At 37.1% G+C, this 15,385-nt stretch overlaps 1 protein-coding gene across 1 annotated transcript in view; it reads left to right on the plus strand.

The window, feature by feature from the left end:
- The window catches only part of BIRC6 (baculoviral IAP repeat containing 6), a 173,084-nt gene that overhangs the window by 9,706 nt on the left and 147,993 nt on the right, over positions 1-15,385 (plus strand). Inside the window, exons 2-8 of the mRNA XM_041477108.1 lie at positions 6,280-6,461; positions 8,820-8,957; positions 9,316-9,509; positions 11,158-11,269; positions 12,479-12,561; positions 13,716-13,938; positions 14,043-14,203. Of these exons, the coding sequence (XP_041333042.1) occupies positions 6,280-6,461; positions 8,820-8,957; positions 9,316-9,509; positions 11,158-11,269; positions 12,479-12,561; positions 13,716-13,938; positions 14,043-14,203 (1,093 nt within the window). The remainder of the gene's footprint in view (positions 1-6,279; positions 6,462-8,819; positions 8,958-9,315; positions 9,510-11,157; positions 11,270-12,478; positions 12,562-13,715; positions 13,939-14,042; positions 14,204-15,385) is intronic.

The following is a 15,385-nucleotide window of genomic DNA, read 5'->3' on the forward strand; positions in this document are numbered from 1 at the left end:
CCCATCTGCTTTTGAGAACTTGCTGCTTCTCCCAGCATGATGTCTTGGAATCTCCTTACAATATTGGAGCTTGGAAGGGTGAGAAGCTAAGCCATTTCCTGCCAAACAGTCTTGGGAGTTCAAAAAGTGCCGTATGTGGAGATGTTTTCTCCTGTCGCGGAGACTGCAGGATACATAATGGTGAACTCAGATGCCACTTTGGGCACCAAAAGAGGAATTGGTAGTAAAATTTCATCTGGCAAAGTTTCTTTGTTGTGAAATGCTGTGATGGGACTAGCACTTGAAGAACGGGAACTTCCTGTTACTGGGCTGTGAAGTGTTCCTTGCTGGTTGTGGGTGGAAGCTGTGTAATCTGTCTGTCTGCACCCTTTGAAAGAAAAATTTCTGGAAATTTTTTCATCATTTTTTCACTTTAAGAAAAATTTTGAAGAAGAATGTGCCCTCAGTGAGGTGTTTGTAGAAGAATTGCTGGGGCTTAGATTCTCACAGTTTACTGGGGCTTACAGGAAGGATTCTAGAATACCTTGTGAAATCTTTCCTAATTTGTTCATGGGATAACGGCGTAAAGCTGTGTGAGCAGTTGTGTTCTGTACATGCAAGTGATGCCAGTGATGTCAGATACATGGAGATCTGAAACCACACAAAGGGCACGGGCACAGGGAGCTCAGCAACATCCTCCTGCTGATTCACTCTCATTTTGAGTCTGTACAGTGGGAGAGGACTCTGTGCCTGCAAAGCAAGTGAGATATGAACTGTCTTATCTCAGTGAGGTTTTGTTTATGTTCTGAAACCTTTTAAGTGTTAGTGTTAGTTTCTCTTAGTAGTTGCTTAAGCAGACACATATAGTTAATATTCATGTGGCAGTCTCCAGTGCTTTGGCCCAGATAACACTTCTTCCTATTAATAAGGATTATTAAAACCAGCTATCATATAATGAAACTGACACTGAAGCAACTCTGTTGTGCTTGTTACTAAAGGAAAAGATAAACTTTAGATCACATGTCTTGTTTTTTATTAACTAAAACCAGTTTTTGCAAATAAGTGAGTTTGAAGGCACTTTGTCATGTGAATCTGGGTATTTGTCTCCTTCAGCATTCTTGATGTTTGGAGAATATTTTTAATTTTCTTTCCTGGTTCAGCTCCAGTGTGTTTTTTCTTTATTAAATCATTTTGTACAGCTCTTCCAGCTGATGTGGCAGATGAAGGTATGTGCATATAGTGAAATCTAAAAGAAAATGTTGCTTGTATATACCTGGTTTAAGCCATTAATGTAATTTGTCTAAAATAGGAACCTGAACTTGTGTTCCTCTAATAGTTTCCTGTCTATCTTTTTCTAAAGTTTGAGAATGTTTCTGTTTTGGGGAAAGGAGAGGTTCATGGAGTACCTTGTGATGACAGCAGACTGCTTTGGTGAAGGGATGTTTAGTGCAAATAAGGGGCTGGGCCTGGACCTGGAAGATAAAACTACACTGCTGAAGTATCCACAGGGGATGTGCATGAGCAAGAGAAGAGGAGGAACAAGGGAGAATCTATAACTGATAAATTCAGTAATTATGAGCAGTTATGGCCTGATTTGGCCAGCCATTAGACATCTTCTCGTTATAGTGTTCCCAGCTGTTCATAACCACCATGTCTTTCTTTCATTTGGAAGCCACTGATGTGAAATAATTAGGAGACATCTTTATTTTTAGACCAGACTTACAGTGGTTTGCTCTTTATGCTCTTTTGTGTGAACCTTTTGCTCATCCGTAGTGAACCCTTTGCTCATCTGTAGTTGTGATTTTCTGTAGTATTAGTTCAAAATAAATTCCTGCAAATATAGCAAGTTAAGACAGCAAATAGAACTTTAGGATGGGATTTTCCTTTTTTTTATTATTATTTTTTATTTGTATTGCAGAGCTTCCTCAAACTGCAAGTGTTCTGGCATGCTTGCCTTGGCAGATGTGTTGCTTAGCTAGTATGTAATTAGGTGTTATACTTACTAACTTTCAGTTGGTTTTATGATTACATGAAGTGGAAGCAATAAGAAAGGCATTTGCTTTGTAACAAATGAGGACAAGTGATACATAAGGCTGTTTTAATCCCAGGTACATGTGAAAAATGTGTGAGAAGTAGCTGAGTGAGGTTCTAGCAGGAAGTGTTTTTGTCTCAGATGGAAAGGATAGTTTTGCTGTTCACTAATCTGGCTTTTGCTTGAGTTTTGGATTCTCATTAAGCAGCTTGATGCTCAAATCTTATGATACAAAATCAATGGAATAGAAAGGGATTTTGATCTCCTGAAACTTATTTCATTTCTTTTTTCCATGCTTGCAAGTATTTTGAAATGAGTACTGAGATATTGTTTGGATATTTTGATTTAAATGGCAGATGCCATTAATTACCAGATTAGCAATTAATAATGGCAGATGCAATTAAATGCCAGAAACTGGTATTGCTGCACATAATGTATCTGTTCTACTGGGCTGATGGGATTTCTGTTTCTCCAAAAATGTTACTTTAATTCTTAATTTAAAGACCTAGTGACATTTATAGATCAAATTTATGAACTTTGAACCTTTAGATACTTGATTGGACTTGGGTCGTAGCATTATGGAATCAGTGCTATGGTGCATGTGTTTACCACTCTCACTTTATAGCTGTAGGTAAGTGCTATTTTAATTTAGAAATTATTTTTAAGCTTTTTTGCTTTGTATTGGGAGCTTCTTGTCAAGAGAGTTACTGATTTCGATATGTTTTATTACTATTCCTGGCTAGCAGTTTTCTAGGTGAATTAACTTTTTCCAATATCACGAGAGATAAAGGTGTTACTGCCGGCTTTAATCTTTATCTCTTCATGATGGTGGCAAGGCATATGCAGGTGACAGACACTTCTTGTAAGCTCTGTAGCTTTGAGGTTGAGTGTATCTGTAGCAGAGAGATGGAGACAAACTTTTTCATTGTTCTGCTTCTTGAAATGCAAGGCTAATTCTCTAGTTGGTTTGGTTCATCTTAATGCCCATAGGCAAGGGGGCATGCCAGATGCTGCTTAGACTGTTAGGAATTCTCCACACAAGTTTGTTTTCTGCAATACTCTCATGGGTCAGATTTCTGTCACAGGAAATTGCTGGCCTCCATTCTCTGTTGTTTGTAACAAAGAAGGTGGAGGTGAAATGTTCCTTTTCTCAGGTTCTTAAATTCTGCCATCTGATGTTTGTTTGGTTTTATTTTAAGTTTTCAGGTTGCTAGTTCTAATGTTGTGATAGATGACATACCACGGTGTAATATGCTATTGGATTTGCGCTTCTGGCATGCTAGCAGCCTGCCAGGTTTCCTTGTAGGAACTGACAAAAGGTTTAATGACTTCTTTGTGAGTTGTTTTGTTTTTAATCCTAGGCAGATAGGCTGGAGATATTGGGAGGAGCTATGATTCACTTGTGCCAAGACTGAAAAGCAAAATCATTAGAAACTTAAGAATGACTGCTTTTTCTCCTACCACCCAAAATAAATTGCAGCTAAAACAATGGGGGCTAAAATGAGAATAACAGTTGGGTTTTGATGATCTAGCTTAAATAATTTAGTGATTTTACAGGAAACTTTTTAGCTGTGGTTTGTGAAGATGCAGATCACTATTTATTGCCAGTAAACTTAGGCTGGACAGGCAGGACATTAAATGATAGAGGAGCACCAGTATGTTTTCCAATGGGTATTGGCAGAGTCCTTTAGCACACTGTAAAATATTGATCCTGAGTTAAAAAGAGCACTTCTCACAATGCTTTAGGATGATTTAACTTTTCTAGGCATAACTTCTAGGTTACTGCTTCTGTAGCAGTGAGTTCTGTATTTGTTGGTTTCCTGGTCCTCAATCTATTATTATAATCATACGGTCAGCCATATGTAGACTGTGTTACAGTATGTGACTAGTATTAGAATTATCTTGAAATGTGCTTTGTGAACTTTTAAAATTAAACTCCTATTTGCAGAAAAGCTTCTCAGCAACTCAGAGGCTATTTAGCATAAACTAGACAGTTACAAAATGTGTTTCTCTGGGTTTTGGAAAAATATTCAATATTGATTGAATAATTTCCTTGAAGTTCCATCGACTTAGGCTAAGGGAAGCAGTTTTGTTATTATGTGCTTCAAATAAAATAAAAACAGCAGCTGTAAATAACTTTCTAGAGATAATTTGGCCAATCTATCTGTCAATACAACCAACCAGAATATTAGCTGGTACACAACAAAAAATCACAGCTGGCAAACAATATTTTTTTTGTTCTGTAGTTCTTACTTATTTTGTTTTACAAGGGAACAGAAATACTATGTTATCCTCATTAGTTATCTTCATTGGCTTCTAAAGATCTGGACCATTTACTCAGAGGGTATTAGCTGTTTGTTGCTTTGGACATGAGATTTCATTAACATCACTACAGAATTACAGAAATTACACTTACAGAAAATAAGAATGGTCTAGCCTGGAAAGCCACAATGACTGGTGCTCCTACAGACTGCTGAACTCCTAGGCACAGGGCATGAGCATACTCCTGTGCTTGACAGGAAATAAGGAAAGTGCAAAAGAAAACGTTCATGGTGTTGGCACTGCCAGAAAGGGTGAGCTGCTTTTCCCATTTTCTCTGGGAGGGGGAAGGAGGAGAGAAGTGATGTGTTAAAGAAAGTGAACTGTAGTGATCCATCCCTTGGATCAGTCTGGATAGTCTGCAAACATCATCAGAATCTACTGAGGTTTCTAGTTTAGTGCATCAGATACAGTTCAGTTTATTTGCATAATAGTTTCCAGTATGTTGTTGAAACTTATACTTTTAAAGATATTAAAACTTGTATTTGAATTTTTGCAAAGCTTATTTTCCTGTAGAAAGTTTTACTTCCTTGCCTGCAGCTGTGTTGGTTGTAGAAAGCCTTGTGTGAGGAACTCCAGTGTATTGGCAAAAACACAGTTTGAAATCAGTTGATTTACCATTCAGAGAAGTCTTTTTGCTGAGCAAGGACCAAAGACTTCACAAATATCAAGTGATTCTGGACTCCTCAAGTGTTTCTGACTGCTGTATCAATGATTACAATGCAGGCAAAGGCATATGTCACTTGTTTTGTGGGTATGAGTCATTGTTTCCAAAATCTTGGTGAGAAGGACAGCTGACAACTGTTCTTTACCTGCATTTTCAAAGAGAGGATACCACAAGTGTAATGTGGTCAGATTCATGTGCCCTGTATTTCCAGAAGTTTTAATTTCCATTTAACTCTTACCAAAGTGTGAAGATGACGGAATTATGTAGCTGTCCTTACCTGATTGTTTTACTGTATGCTAGCTACCAAAATGGTGATTTTTTAATTATTTATAATAAAACCAGTATCCAGTGTCTGAGGAAAGAGGAGAACATGGACAGGACATGATTAATGCAAAATTTGATGAAACTCCTGTTCGTGAGTGACAGGAGGACATCTACGTTGACGATGCAGCATTTTCAGCTGCCAATGGAGAATGTGTCCATGTCTTTATAATGTACAATCTGCTTCTGGAATGGCAGCTTACTCTGTGTGTGATAGAAAACAGTTTGCCTTCTATGCAGGTAGCATTTCACATGGATTACATTTAGTTCTGCAGTCTATCCAGCTTTAGACATGTAATAGTGACAAGTAACACTAAACATTTTAGGGGATAAAATCCATTGCCCCAGCCTTTTCTTATTTATCTGGTGGCGGTCCTCCTCTGCCTTCACCAGATTTCTCAAACCTGTTGCTAACATCCCGTGTGCAGCACTGAGCAGAAATGAGATTTTGGAGTGTCTCAGGGAACACATACCACACTGGTACGTGTTACATGCTGTACTTAGTTTTGAGAAGTTTTAAGTGTTGTTTTGCTTGATGAAGGGCTGTTAATAAGCCTAATGGTAATTTAGCAATTTTGTCTCAGTGTTTGTGCTGGTTTGTACAGTTTTGTTCTTATTATTGATTGTCAGCTAGTATCAAGTACACCAGGCATCTGCATTAAGATTGAAAACACTAGTTGAGGCCTCCTGGTAGGAGGAGGACTTGAATTAATGGCTTCCACTGTAGGAATAAAGTGGCTGTAGTGATTGATGGGATGTATAGGTTTTGGTAGTTTGTTTTTTAGCGTAGGAAATATAAAAGCTTGGTGAAAATTGTGCTTGCTAAAATGCTAGGTTTTGATCATCTCAAAAAGTAAAGATTTTGCCAAAGTTTTACATTACTTTCCTAAACAGAAATTAGAGATCTTTTCTATAAAATCATTTTTCTAATTAGATCTTGCATTTTATCTTTCCCTTACAGCTAAACCAGGTGGACGGGTGAAATGTCAGTATATTTCTGCTGTGGATAAAGTGATCTTTGTGGACGATTACGCAGTAGGATGTAGGAAAGATCTCAATGGCATCTTGCTGTTAGACACAGCTCTGCAAACGCCTGTTTCAAAACAAGATGATGTGGTTCAGCTTGAATTGCCGGTTACAGAGGTAAGATGTGGAAGGGGGGGTGGACGAAAAGAGCTATGTAAAAAACTGTGTCAGAAATACTGAAACAAGACATTTGACTCTGAGTTTCTAGGGTGATATTAACGCCATGTAGTGGAAAAGTTTCTTAGTTATTAGCTGTTATAGGGCCATAGCTTTTCACAGTTACCTGTATCTCAAACAAATAATAGCATGCCTCAAGACCACTTTATTTCAGAAGAAAGAACTTTTTAGTGACCAGAGATAAGGACTCATTTCCCCACCTTTGTCAGTGCTTGTCTATGGAATCTATATGCACTTCTAGGAGTCGGTCTGGCCTGTTAGGCATCCTTGATTTGTTGTTGTAGTCTTTCAGGAAAAGAAAGATGAAATCGGGTAACACGGTTTTCCATCATGTGAAGAATTAGAGCTGGAATCTAAGTTTTCTAGCAAGGTCAGCTGGCCTAACAAAAGACTTTTTTCTGTGCAAACCTGGCTTCCCTTTTATGTTTGGGTCAGCTGTAACACAGTACTTCGTGGTTTGGGCATTTAGTATCGCTTTGAGAGAAGCTAATGTAGACATTTCTGCTTAAGAGTGTAATGCTTAGGGTTTTGTTGCATTTGTTTATCCTCAGCATTGATGTAAGTTATTTATGTGTTATGAATCAAGAATGTATGTTATATGTGAGGTTTTTAACTATGACTTGAGTGGGAGTAACAGCAATAAAATGTTTCATAGAGGTCTCTGAAGAGAGCTTTCTAGGTTCCTGATGCTTGCTGCCCACTGGCATTGCTTTTATACCCTTTATGGGTTACTAAAGGATCTTGGTATGTGTGGCTGAGTGTGAAGAAAGTGTCAGAGGTCAGGATTTCCTTTTGTAAGGTCTGCTGTGACAGGTTTGCAGTCTCACATGGTTCAATACAACCTATAAGTTTGTGTCAGTTTTTGGCACAAAGATTCTTTAGTTCTAAAGAATTTACAGACCCTTATTTACAGCACTTCTCTGTAAAGATCCTTCCTGTAGAAAAAGAAATGTGGAGTTCAGTAGGAATAGCTTTGGGAGTTTGATCACTAGATCAATGAGGAAGGAGGCAAAACATTATCAGTCTCAAGTGCTATTATTTTTAAAGAGGCGGTAACCCAGACCTTGGAAAAATTGAGTAAATACTAAGCAAACATCATACAAACACATCTGTCCACCTCTTTCATCATAAAAAGGTCAAGAACTTTCATCCAAAGAAGGGTGTTTAGTGGTTTTTTGTCTCTAGAACTTTTCTCTAAATTTTTGCACTTAATTTAAGTAGTCTTTTAAGCAGTTTGATTTGCTGGTAGTGCAGTGCACCTTTATGCATTTCTAATTGTCAGCGTTAACAAGTTACAAAGCAATCTCTATGCTGTTTTGAATTTGCCATAGAACACTAAAATTTAGGAACTTCCACAGTCTGTTATTCTTCTGCTACAACCTTAGCTAGGGGACTGGTTTGCCTTATTTCAGTCTTTCTTCCCCTGAACTTCCCAAGGACATAACTAACGGGCCTTTTGGTCCGTTCTGTTTTGAGCAGTTTGTGACTATTTAAAGTATCGGCTGACCATTGTCCTTAGGAAATATTTCCCTGTATTTGTAACTTGAAAGAATTCCTGTAATATTTTTCAGATGTTAACCCACCTAACAGCAGATTTAGAATATTCTATGTGTTGCACAATAAGCATTCCTTTAAATCTTACCTGTCAACATGAAGTTAGCAGACAGAGGGATAAGCTGGAAACAGATGAGACCTGGAAGAAAATGTCTATAAATGGATGATTATAGCATTCTTTTCTAGCTGCATTATTTCTGAGTTTTAAGAACTTCTAAACTGGCCTGGGTTTTTCTTTTCTTCATTTTTCAGCTTTGCTGTATTAGCATTGTAAGTAACTTATCTCTAATTTTATTGCAATGTTGTTGTTCTCATTATTACCTACCTTTTTGAAGGTACAAAGCTACTCAGAAAATGCCAAGACTTTTGTTTTGCTGTCACTTTTTATCATTAAAGCTAAATGAATCCTTTTGAAGAGAAAGGATTGGGCAATAGATGTCTCCTCATTGCTTCTTTAATAGATCTTGTTTTAACTTTTATGGCTGACTTTTTTTAACATTTGGTAATATTGCCCTTGAGAGAATTTGTAGCAATTACTGTTACTATTGCTGAAGTTTATCTGTGGGTTGGCCTGTGAAGTAAAATTTGGAACATCATACTCAGGTCTGGAATGGGAATTATGCTAATATAACATATGATAAAATAGGATCTGGCAATGGACGTTTCTGAGAGTAATGAAGCAGGCATAATTCCTGTTGTAGTTACTCACTGTGGATGCTAACTTCCCTTGCACATCTATTTTAGGCTCAGCAGCTATTATCTGCTTGCATAGAAAAAGTAGATGTTTCTAGCACAGAGGGATATGATTTGTTCATCACACAACTGAAGGATGGCTTAAAAAATACCTCACATGAAACAGCAGCAAATCATAAAGTTGCAAAGGTAAGAATTTGTCTTTGTGCTGTGTCTAATGTGTGTGTCTACCATTGAAACATACAAAATCTGTGACTCAGTGTGGTGGATTTTGTTTGAAGACAGTGGAATATAGTACCTGTTTTGTGTGTGAAGCTTCACTTGGTAAGAGAACAAACAAGATTAGTTTCTTGCTGATAAAGTCAACTAATAAACCCAACTGAGCTTTAAATTTGAGGTTACTTTCCTTGTGTTACATTCGTGTTGCTTTTGCTTGTCTGTTGTTGTATTTCTTGGTATCACATGTGTTTGGTTTTGGTTTTGGTTTGATCTGTTTGTTGTTAAGATGTTAAAATACTAAAACTTAGAAACTTTTTTTCTTATTTAGTGGGCAACGGTTACGTTCCACCTTCCTCATCATGTTTTGAAGTCTGTCGCCAGTGCCATTGTAAATGAACTCAAGAAGATAAATCAAAATATCGCTGCCTTACCTGTAGCATCCTCTGTGATGGATAGGTTATCTTACCTCTTACCCAGCGCACGGCCAGAGCTTGGTGTGGGACCTGGGCGATCTGTGGACAGGTGTGTTAAGACAAAATAAGTGATGAATTTGACTCCTTAGTTGTATCAGGATAAGCTCTTAGATGACTTTAACTTACTTGCTGAAGAGTTAGTCCTATTCTGTGCTTTGTTGCTCTTGCACACACAGCTAATGAACTGTTTAATGCACGCTGTGCCATACATACTAGTGAATTTAGCAAAGCCTTTGTGGACACCACAAGACTATCTGGGTTTCAGCTTAAATGCAAATCGAATTTACTTTGCTCTTAATCCCAACATACACTTTAAGAAAGGTAAGAATTGAAGCCTTAAATACGTACTACATTGTATCCTGAAGTCAATTGCTTTTCCTTCATACAAGAAAGAGTCATGCTTATGTTTTATGCCTTAGAAGTTTAGGAAGTTACCTTTGCAGACCATGTATGTACTACTTCTGAACTCTCTAGTCAACTGCTACATGTTCGGGGTAAGAGAACATTTTACCCTCAGATTGTTGCTTCATCTCTTTCTGATCCAAGTGGTAATGTATACACAAGCAAGTAACCCATTATTTTAATGGGTTCATTAATCTGAGACATCATAAGCTGAGACTAGTTAGAATACTGGTAAATCTCCTAAGTTTACAAATTTTTCTTTCTTGAAAGTGTCTGTACAAATACTCTTTTGCATATGTGTTATCATTTCTTACATCTCAAATAATTTAATGAATTTGATTTCATCTCTTAGCTTTACTTCCCCAAGCCTTCAGGTCTACCTGTACCTCACCACATTTTATTTTGATTAGAGCTCTCCCAAGATCTGTTTCTTGAACTGGTATAATGTCAAGTTAAGATAGCTCTTATGTGAAAATAGATTACTTCCTTGTCAGGAAATGTTTAATATTTCCATTCCCTTATAAGACAGCAAAAATCTCCTGAAACTGAGAAGCAGAAACAGGAAATAAGGCACCTTTCCACCTAACAGCCCTAGTTCTTGGGAGAACAAAACTCTGCCAAGGGAAAAGAAAAACTGATACTCATTTCTCATATGCTGTTGCAGATGACAGATGTGTATTGAATGAGGGTGGAAAAGAGAGGAACTTCTTTGCTGTCTTAACTGTTGAGTTGCAGAGGGGTTCATATTTTGGGACATAGTAGTTTAAAATTTATAAGTATTACAGTATGTAGTGAGTGATGACTGGTGGGGGGGGAGGGTTGTACCAAATATTTAGTTAAGCCTAAAATATCACGTTAGAGTATTTTTAAATGTGCATATTCATATCTGTTTAACTAAGAACACCAAATTTTTACAGTAGTTGTCATGTTTAAAAAAATCCAACTCCCTTGCAGTTCTGTTGGGCTAGCTTCTCCACCTGCCTTCAATGCAGAATACCTTTGGGTATCTGATGCTTTTCTGCAGGTAGATCAAATAGGCTACCTGGAAGCTTATTTTCTTAATCCTGCTTTTAAGGTCTATAGTTTGTTGTGTGGCTTTTCGTTTTTTACTGAGGATGTACTTTAAGCACCCAAGTGAGGGAACTTTGTAATTTTCCTGTAATAGTTAATTATGATTATAAGTAACTATTTGTGCTATTTTTAATGGTTACGAAAGCACTGAAAGTCTTACAAATAGTTTGGGTTTTAATTTTAAGTGGCAATTTTGGATCATGTAGAGTTTTTCACATTTCTAGGTCTTTGATGTATAGTGAAGCTAACAGACGGGAGACATTCACTTCATGGCCTCATGTGGGTTATCGGTGGGCACAGCCAGATCCTATGGCTCAAGCTGGATTCTATCACCAGGTAAGAGATTTAGTTGTTCTTAGTACTTGTTCTCCAGGTGGGAGGGCAGGGGAAAAAAGGTGGTGATGTTTTTTAGTAGGGTTTTTTTTTCTTTTTTTAATGGATTCCTTCAATTATGCATAAACCATAAAAATTTTGTCATTCAGCTCTTGGGGTTTTTTTTAAGTTTCAAGGGGTTTTGATGCCTATCACAGATCACAGAAAATACTGTTCTGAACTTCAGCATATAACACTTTTTGAAAGATCAGATTGATCTAACAGTAATAGAGATGAAGTTGGTTGTTACATAGACTTTGTCTTTCTCCTTGTTAGATTGTTGTGTAAATAATCCCTTTTATATTACAAATAAAGCAAAAAAGCAGTAAGCTTGGCACTGGAGTTCTCTAAACGTACTTTCCTAGTAGAACTTTATTGTGTCAGAGGTCCTAGATTGTTAGGCTTAGTGAGTAAGTACAACGTCAATGTTTTATTCCACTACTTTTGCTTACTCCCATTTTTCATTCCTGGAAATTTTCCTGCTTTAAAAAAATATTTATAATACAGATTCAGATAATGATGGCTGGGCAGTGCCTATCATTTGACAGCAATATTGTCTGTTTCATTCTGTCAACTGTAAAGTGTGATAGATGCATGAAGTTTTTGGATGATTTCTTAAACTTGCACAGATGGAGAAATGCAAGGAATTCATATGTTGGCATTGCATCTGCATATTCCCAAGCATGTCTTGAAATGAGGTCATGAAAATGCTAAATTTTAAGAGAGTGGAAATTTTGATTGTTTTTCCTCAGTTACTTCAGCTAGTAACAACTGTTCTTTGCAGAGGAGTGGTAGAGAATACTTTATGTCCTAAGAGATTGGTAGGAATATTTTTTAATTCATGTTTATCCAAGCATGTATTCTGCTGCAGTTCTAAATTTTTTGAACCTTGTGAACTTTTGCCAAAGAAAAAAAAAAGTAATTTCTGTTCTGTGTCTGTAGTTTGCATCCAATGACTTGCATGAGTGTTAGTTCTGGATCTCTTCTACAGTAATGTATATTCTTTTTTTAATGTGAAATGCTGCCACTTTATAGTATATCATATGTGGCCTTTTATATGTTTGGTGTGATGCTTTAGTGTGTCACTAGAGGGAAAGAAGTTGATCACCTAGTTGAAAGTGTTTTGTCGTATATGGCTATACAAATTGCAAGTGTTTCTTCCTATTTTCTTAGCCTGCCTCATCAGGAGATGACAGAGCCATGTGCTTTACCTGTAGTGTGTGCTTGGTGTGCTGGGAGCCTACAGATGAACCTTGGTAAGTTTAATGATGTGTGAAGTACACCTGATTTTGTGCTGAAGAGGTTGGAAATCTTCAAAGGACAAAAATCAACATTTCTCAATGGTATTTTTGGTGAATTTAGGATAAGTCATTGACAAGAATGGGTTTCCAAAGTGATTCCGTGGAACAAGTCACAAAAAGATTTGATATACTGTATCAAATTTCTGTATAATACTAAAAGAAAAAAGATGTCATTGATTTTATTTCTTAGTTCTGATTTGCTGTTTCATTTCAACTTGCTCCTTGAGAGTTGTCAGCCAATACTTCTTTGCAGGGATCTAAACTGAGTCTTCTATTTGATTGTGACTACATCTCCTTTCAGGTTCAAAGACTGCCATGGCTGTGTAGTGCATATCTGCCTTTTGTGTGAAATTGCAGTATCCATTACTAGTTTCCTGAATCATCTAAAATTGTGGATGGTGACAGAAATGGGGGACCTTACACTAATTAAAGACTTCTTTATGTAGTTTTATTTTTGATTAGTTGGTAATTTGTAATCTTTTCTTGAACACGTCAGATTCCTGACTTGCTGGAAACTTTTCCTTGTAATACTGTCTTCACAGGTTTTGTCTACTCCTTTCACTTACGATTTTCAAGACATTTTGTAGCTGTGTAATTGCTCTTGTCATGTCTCTGCCTTAGTTATATATCAAGATTCATTTTTTTCTATGCTTCTTGGTTAATGTGACATTCAGGGCTGTTTCCAGTTTTGATTTTTTTAATTGTGGATATAGAACTAAAAACAGGACATTACTTCTAAAGTTACTCTTAACATTAGAGTTTTAACGTACAGTAATTTAATCTGGGCTTTTTTTCCTGGGGACGTGATTGGCTACTGCCTATAGAAAAATTATTTTTTTAATGGACTAATTATATTAAGAGCATTGTGTAGATTGATCCTTTTGAATATGAATGTACATTGAGTGATCAAAGTCTTTAATACAGACTGCTATTGAGAATCAGCAGGGAAAGCTGTGCTAGTAACTTCAGAACTCTCTTGTATGGTTGACTGCAATAGAGTTCAAACAGTTCTGTTTCAGCTTTACTCTTAGGGCTTAGCTTGTATATGCTGTGTGTAGTTTTCACAGTAAAAAATGGCTGTTTTCTGTGTTTGTTTTTAATCTGGATAGGTCTGAACATGAGAGACATTCCCCAAACTGCCCATTTGTCAAGGGTGAGCACACTCAGAATGTACCCCTTTCAGTCACACTGGCAACAAGTCCAGCACAATTTCCCTGCACAGATGGCACTGACAGAATAACCTGCTTTGGATCTGGAAGTTGCCCTCATTTTCTAGCTGCTGCAACAAAACGAGGAAAGATCTGCATATGGGATGTTTCCAAACTTATGAAGGTATGCAGTATGAAAAATTATTTTTCATCACTTTCTATTTACTGATCAGGCATACCTTGATTCAAAATCAAATACCTGTTCTGTTTTTTGTTGTTATTTCTCAGGTCCACTTAAAATTTGAAATCAATGCATATGATCCCGCTATTGTGCAGCAACTTATGTTATCAGGAGAACAGAGCTCAGGGGTTGACTCAAGGAGACCAACACTAGCATGGTTAGAAGATTCCTCTAGCTGCTCAGACATACCAAAATTAGAAGGAGACAGGTATGCCATTCTACCAGATGAGAAATATGAAATGCTTCTGTGTAAGTGGTGACTGCCATTTAGCAAAGTCATGCTTTGTGAAACTTAAGATTGGTAATTTTCTTTTCATGGAAATAATATTTTTAGTCACTCTGTACACAATTCAACACTTGAAAAAGACTAATCTAAATTTCTATTTTTAAGCCAGTTTCCTGATGTTCCAGTTTTATGACTCCACTATCAGAGAGATTGCAGATCTCATTGCTGCCCTATGCTCATGTTTTGGAGGCAGAGTAAAAAGAGCTTTTCATTTGGATCAGCTTTTCATTTTAGTTATGGATTATACATTTCAGGGTTTGAAAGTAAAGGCTCCTCATGGACTTCTGGAACATGGTTTTTTTCCTGATTGCTTCTCTGTAATTTCTGGTTATGTCATTCTGAAAATAAACTGTGTGGATGTGCTAGGAATTTGTGCTTCCTTGCATACTTTTAGCACATGTATACAGACTCTAAACAATTAGATAGTCCTTTTGCAAGGGTTTGGATAAGCTAGAGGGTGTGTCAGTGCTTAGAAAGTGTGATGTGAGAAAAAGTAGTATTTCACTCATGCTTCATGCAGCCTGTTACTGTGGGTACTCTTTTCTGGTCTTGCCAAAGCTCAATAGAGTAACTGGAAATTGAAATTAATAACTGTTGGAAAATTTAGAACAAAAGTTGACTCGGGGGTCTTGCTAGTTTTCTGAAAGTTACTTCTTAAACTTCAGCATTAAGAAGAAGGTAACAATACTGCTATATGCACAGGGAGGTAAATCTTTGGTTTTAAGCTTAGTGTGATATCTACAGTATTTGCACAGTAGTGCAGAGCAAATACAAAGTTTGCTCTTCTGCTGACATGGGCAACATCAGCAGCTGCCTGGACTCTTAGTGTAGCTTTAGGGCTGGGAACTCCTTCATAGTTAAAGAATTAAACCAGTTTTTAGAGCTGGATAAAGGACAGTGCAATCATACTGCCTAGAACTAAGCATCTTCCATTTCACATAATCTAGATGGAATTTACTATCACTTCTTCGCTTAAGGGGAAGCTGGATCAGAATCAAAGTATTGAATTGTGTCTGCCATGTTGTGAAGTGGGTGTTGATCAGGTTTGACCCCACAAAGATCTATTTCTTGGGTATGAGCATGTAGGCATCCAGTTTGTTGAAG

Source organism: Pyrgilauda ruficollis, unplaced genomic scaffold (genome assembly GCF_017590135.1).
Source record: "Pyrgilauda ruficollis isolate IOZ18807 unplaced genomic scaffold, ASM1759013v1 scaffold4, whole genome shotgun sequence".
Classification (NCBI taxonomy): Eukaryota; Metazoa; Chordata; class Aves; order Passeriformes; family Passeridae; genus Pyrgilauda; species Pyrgilauda ruficollis.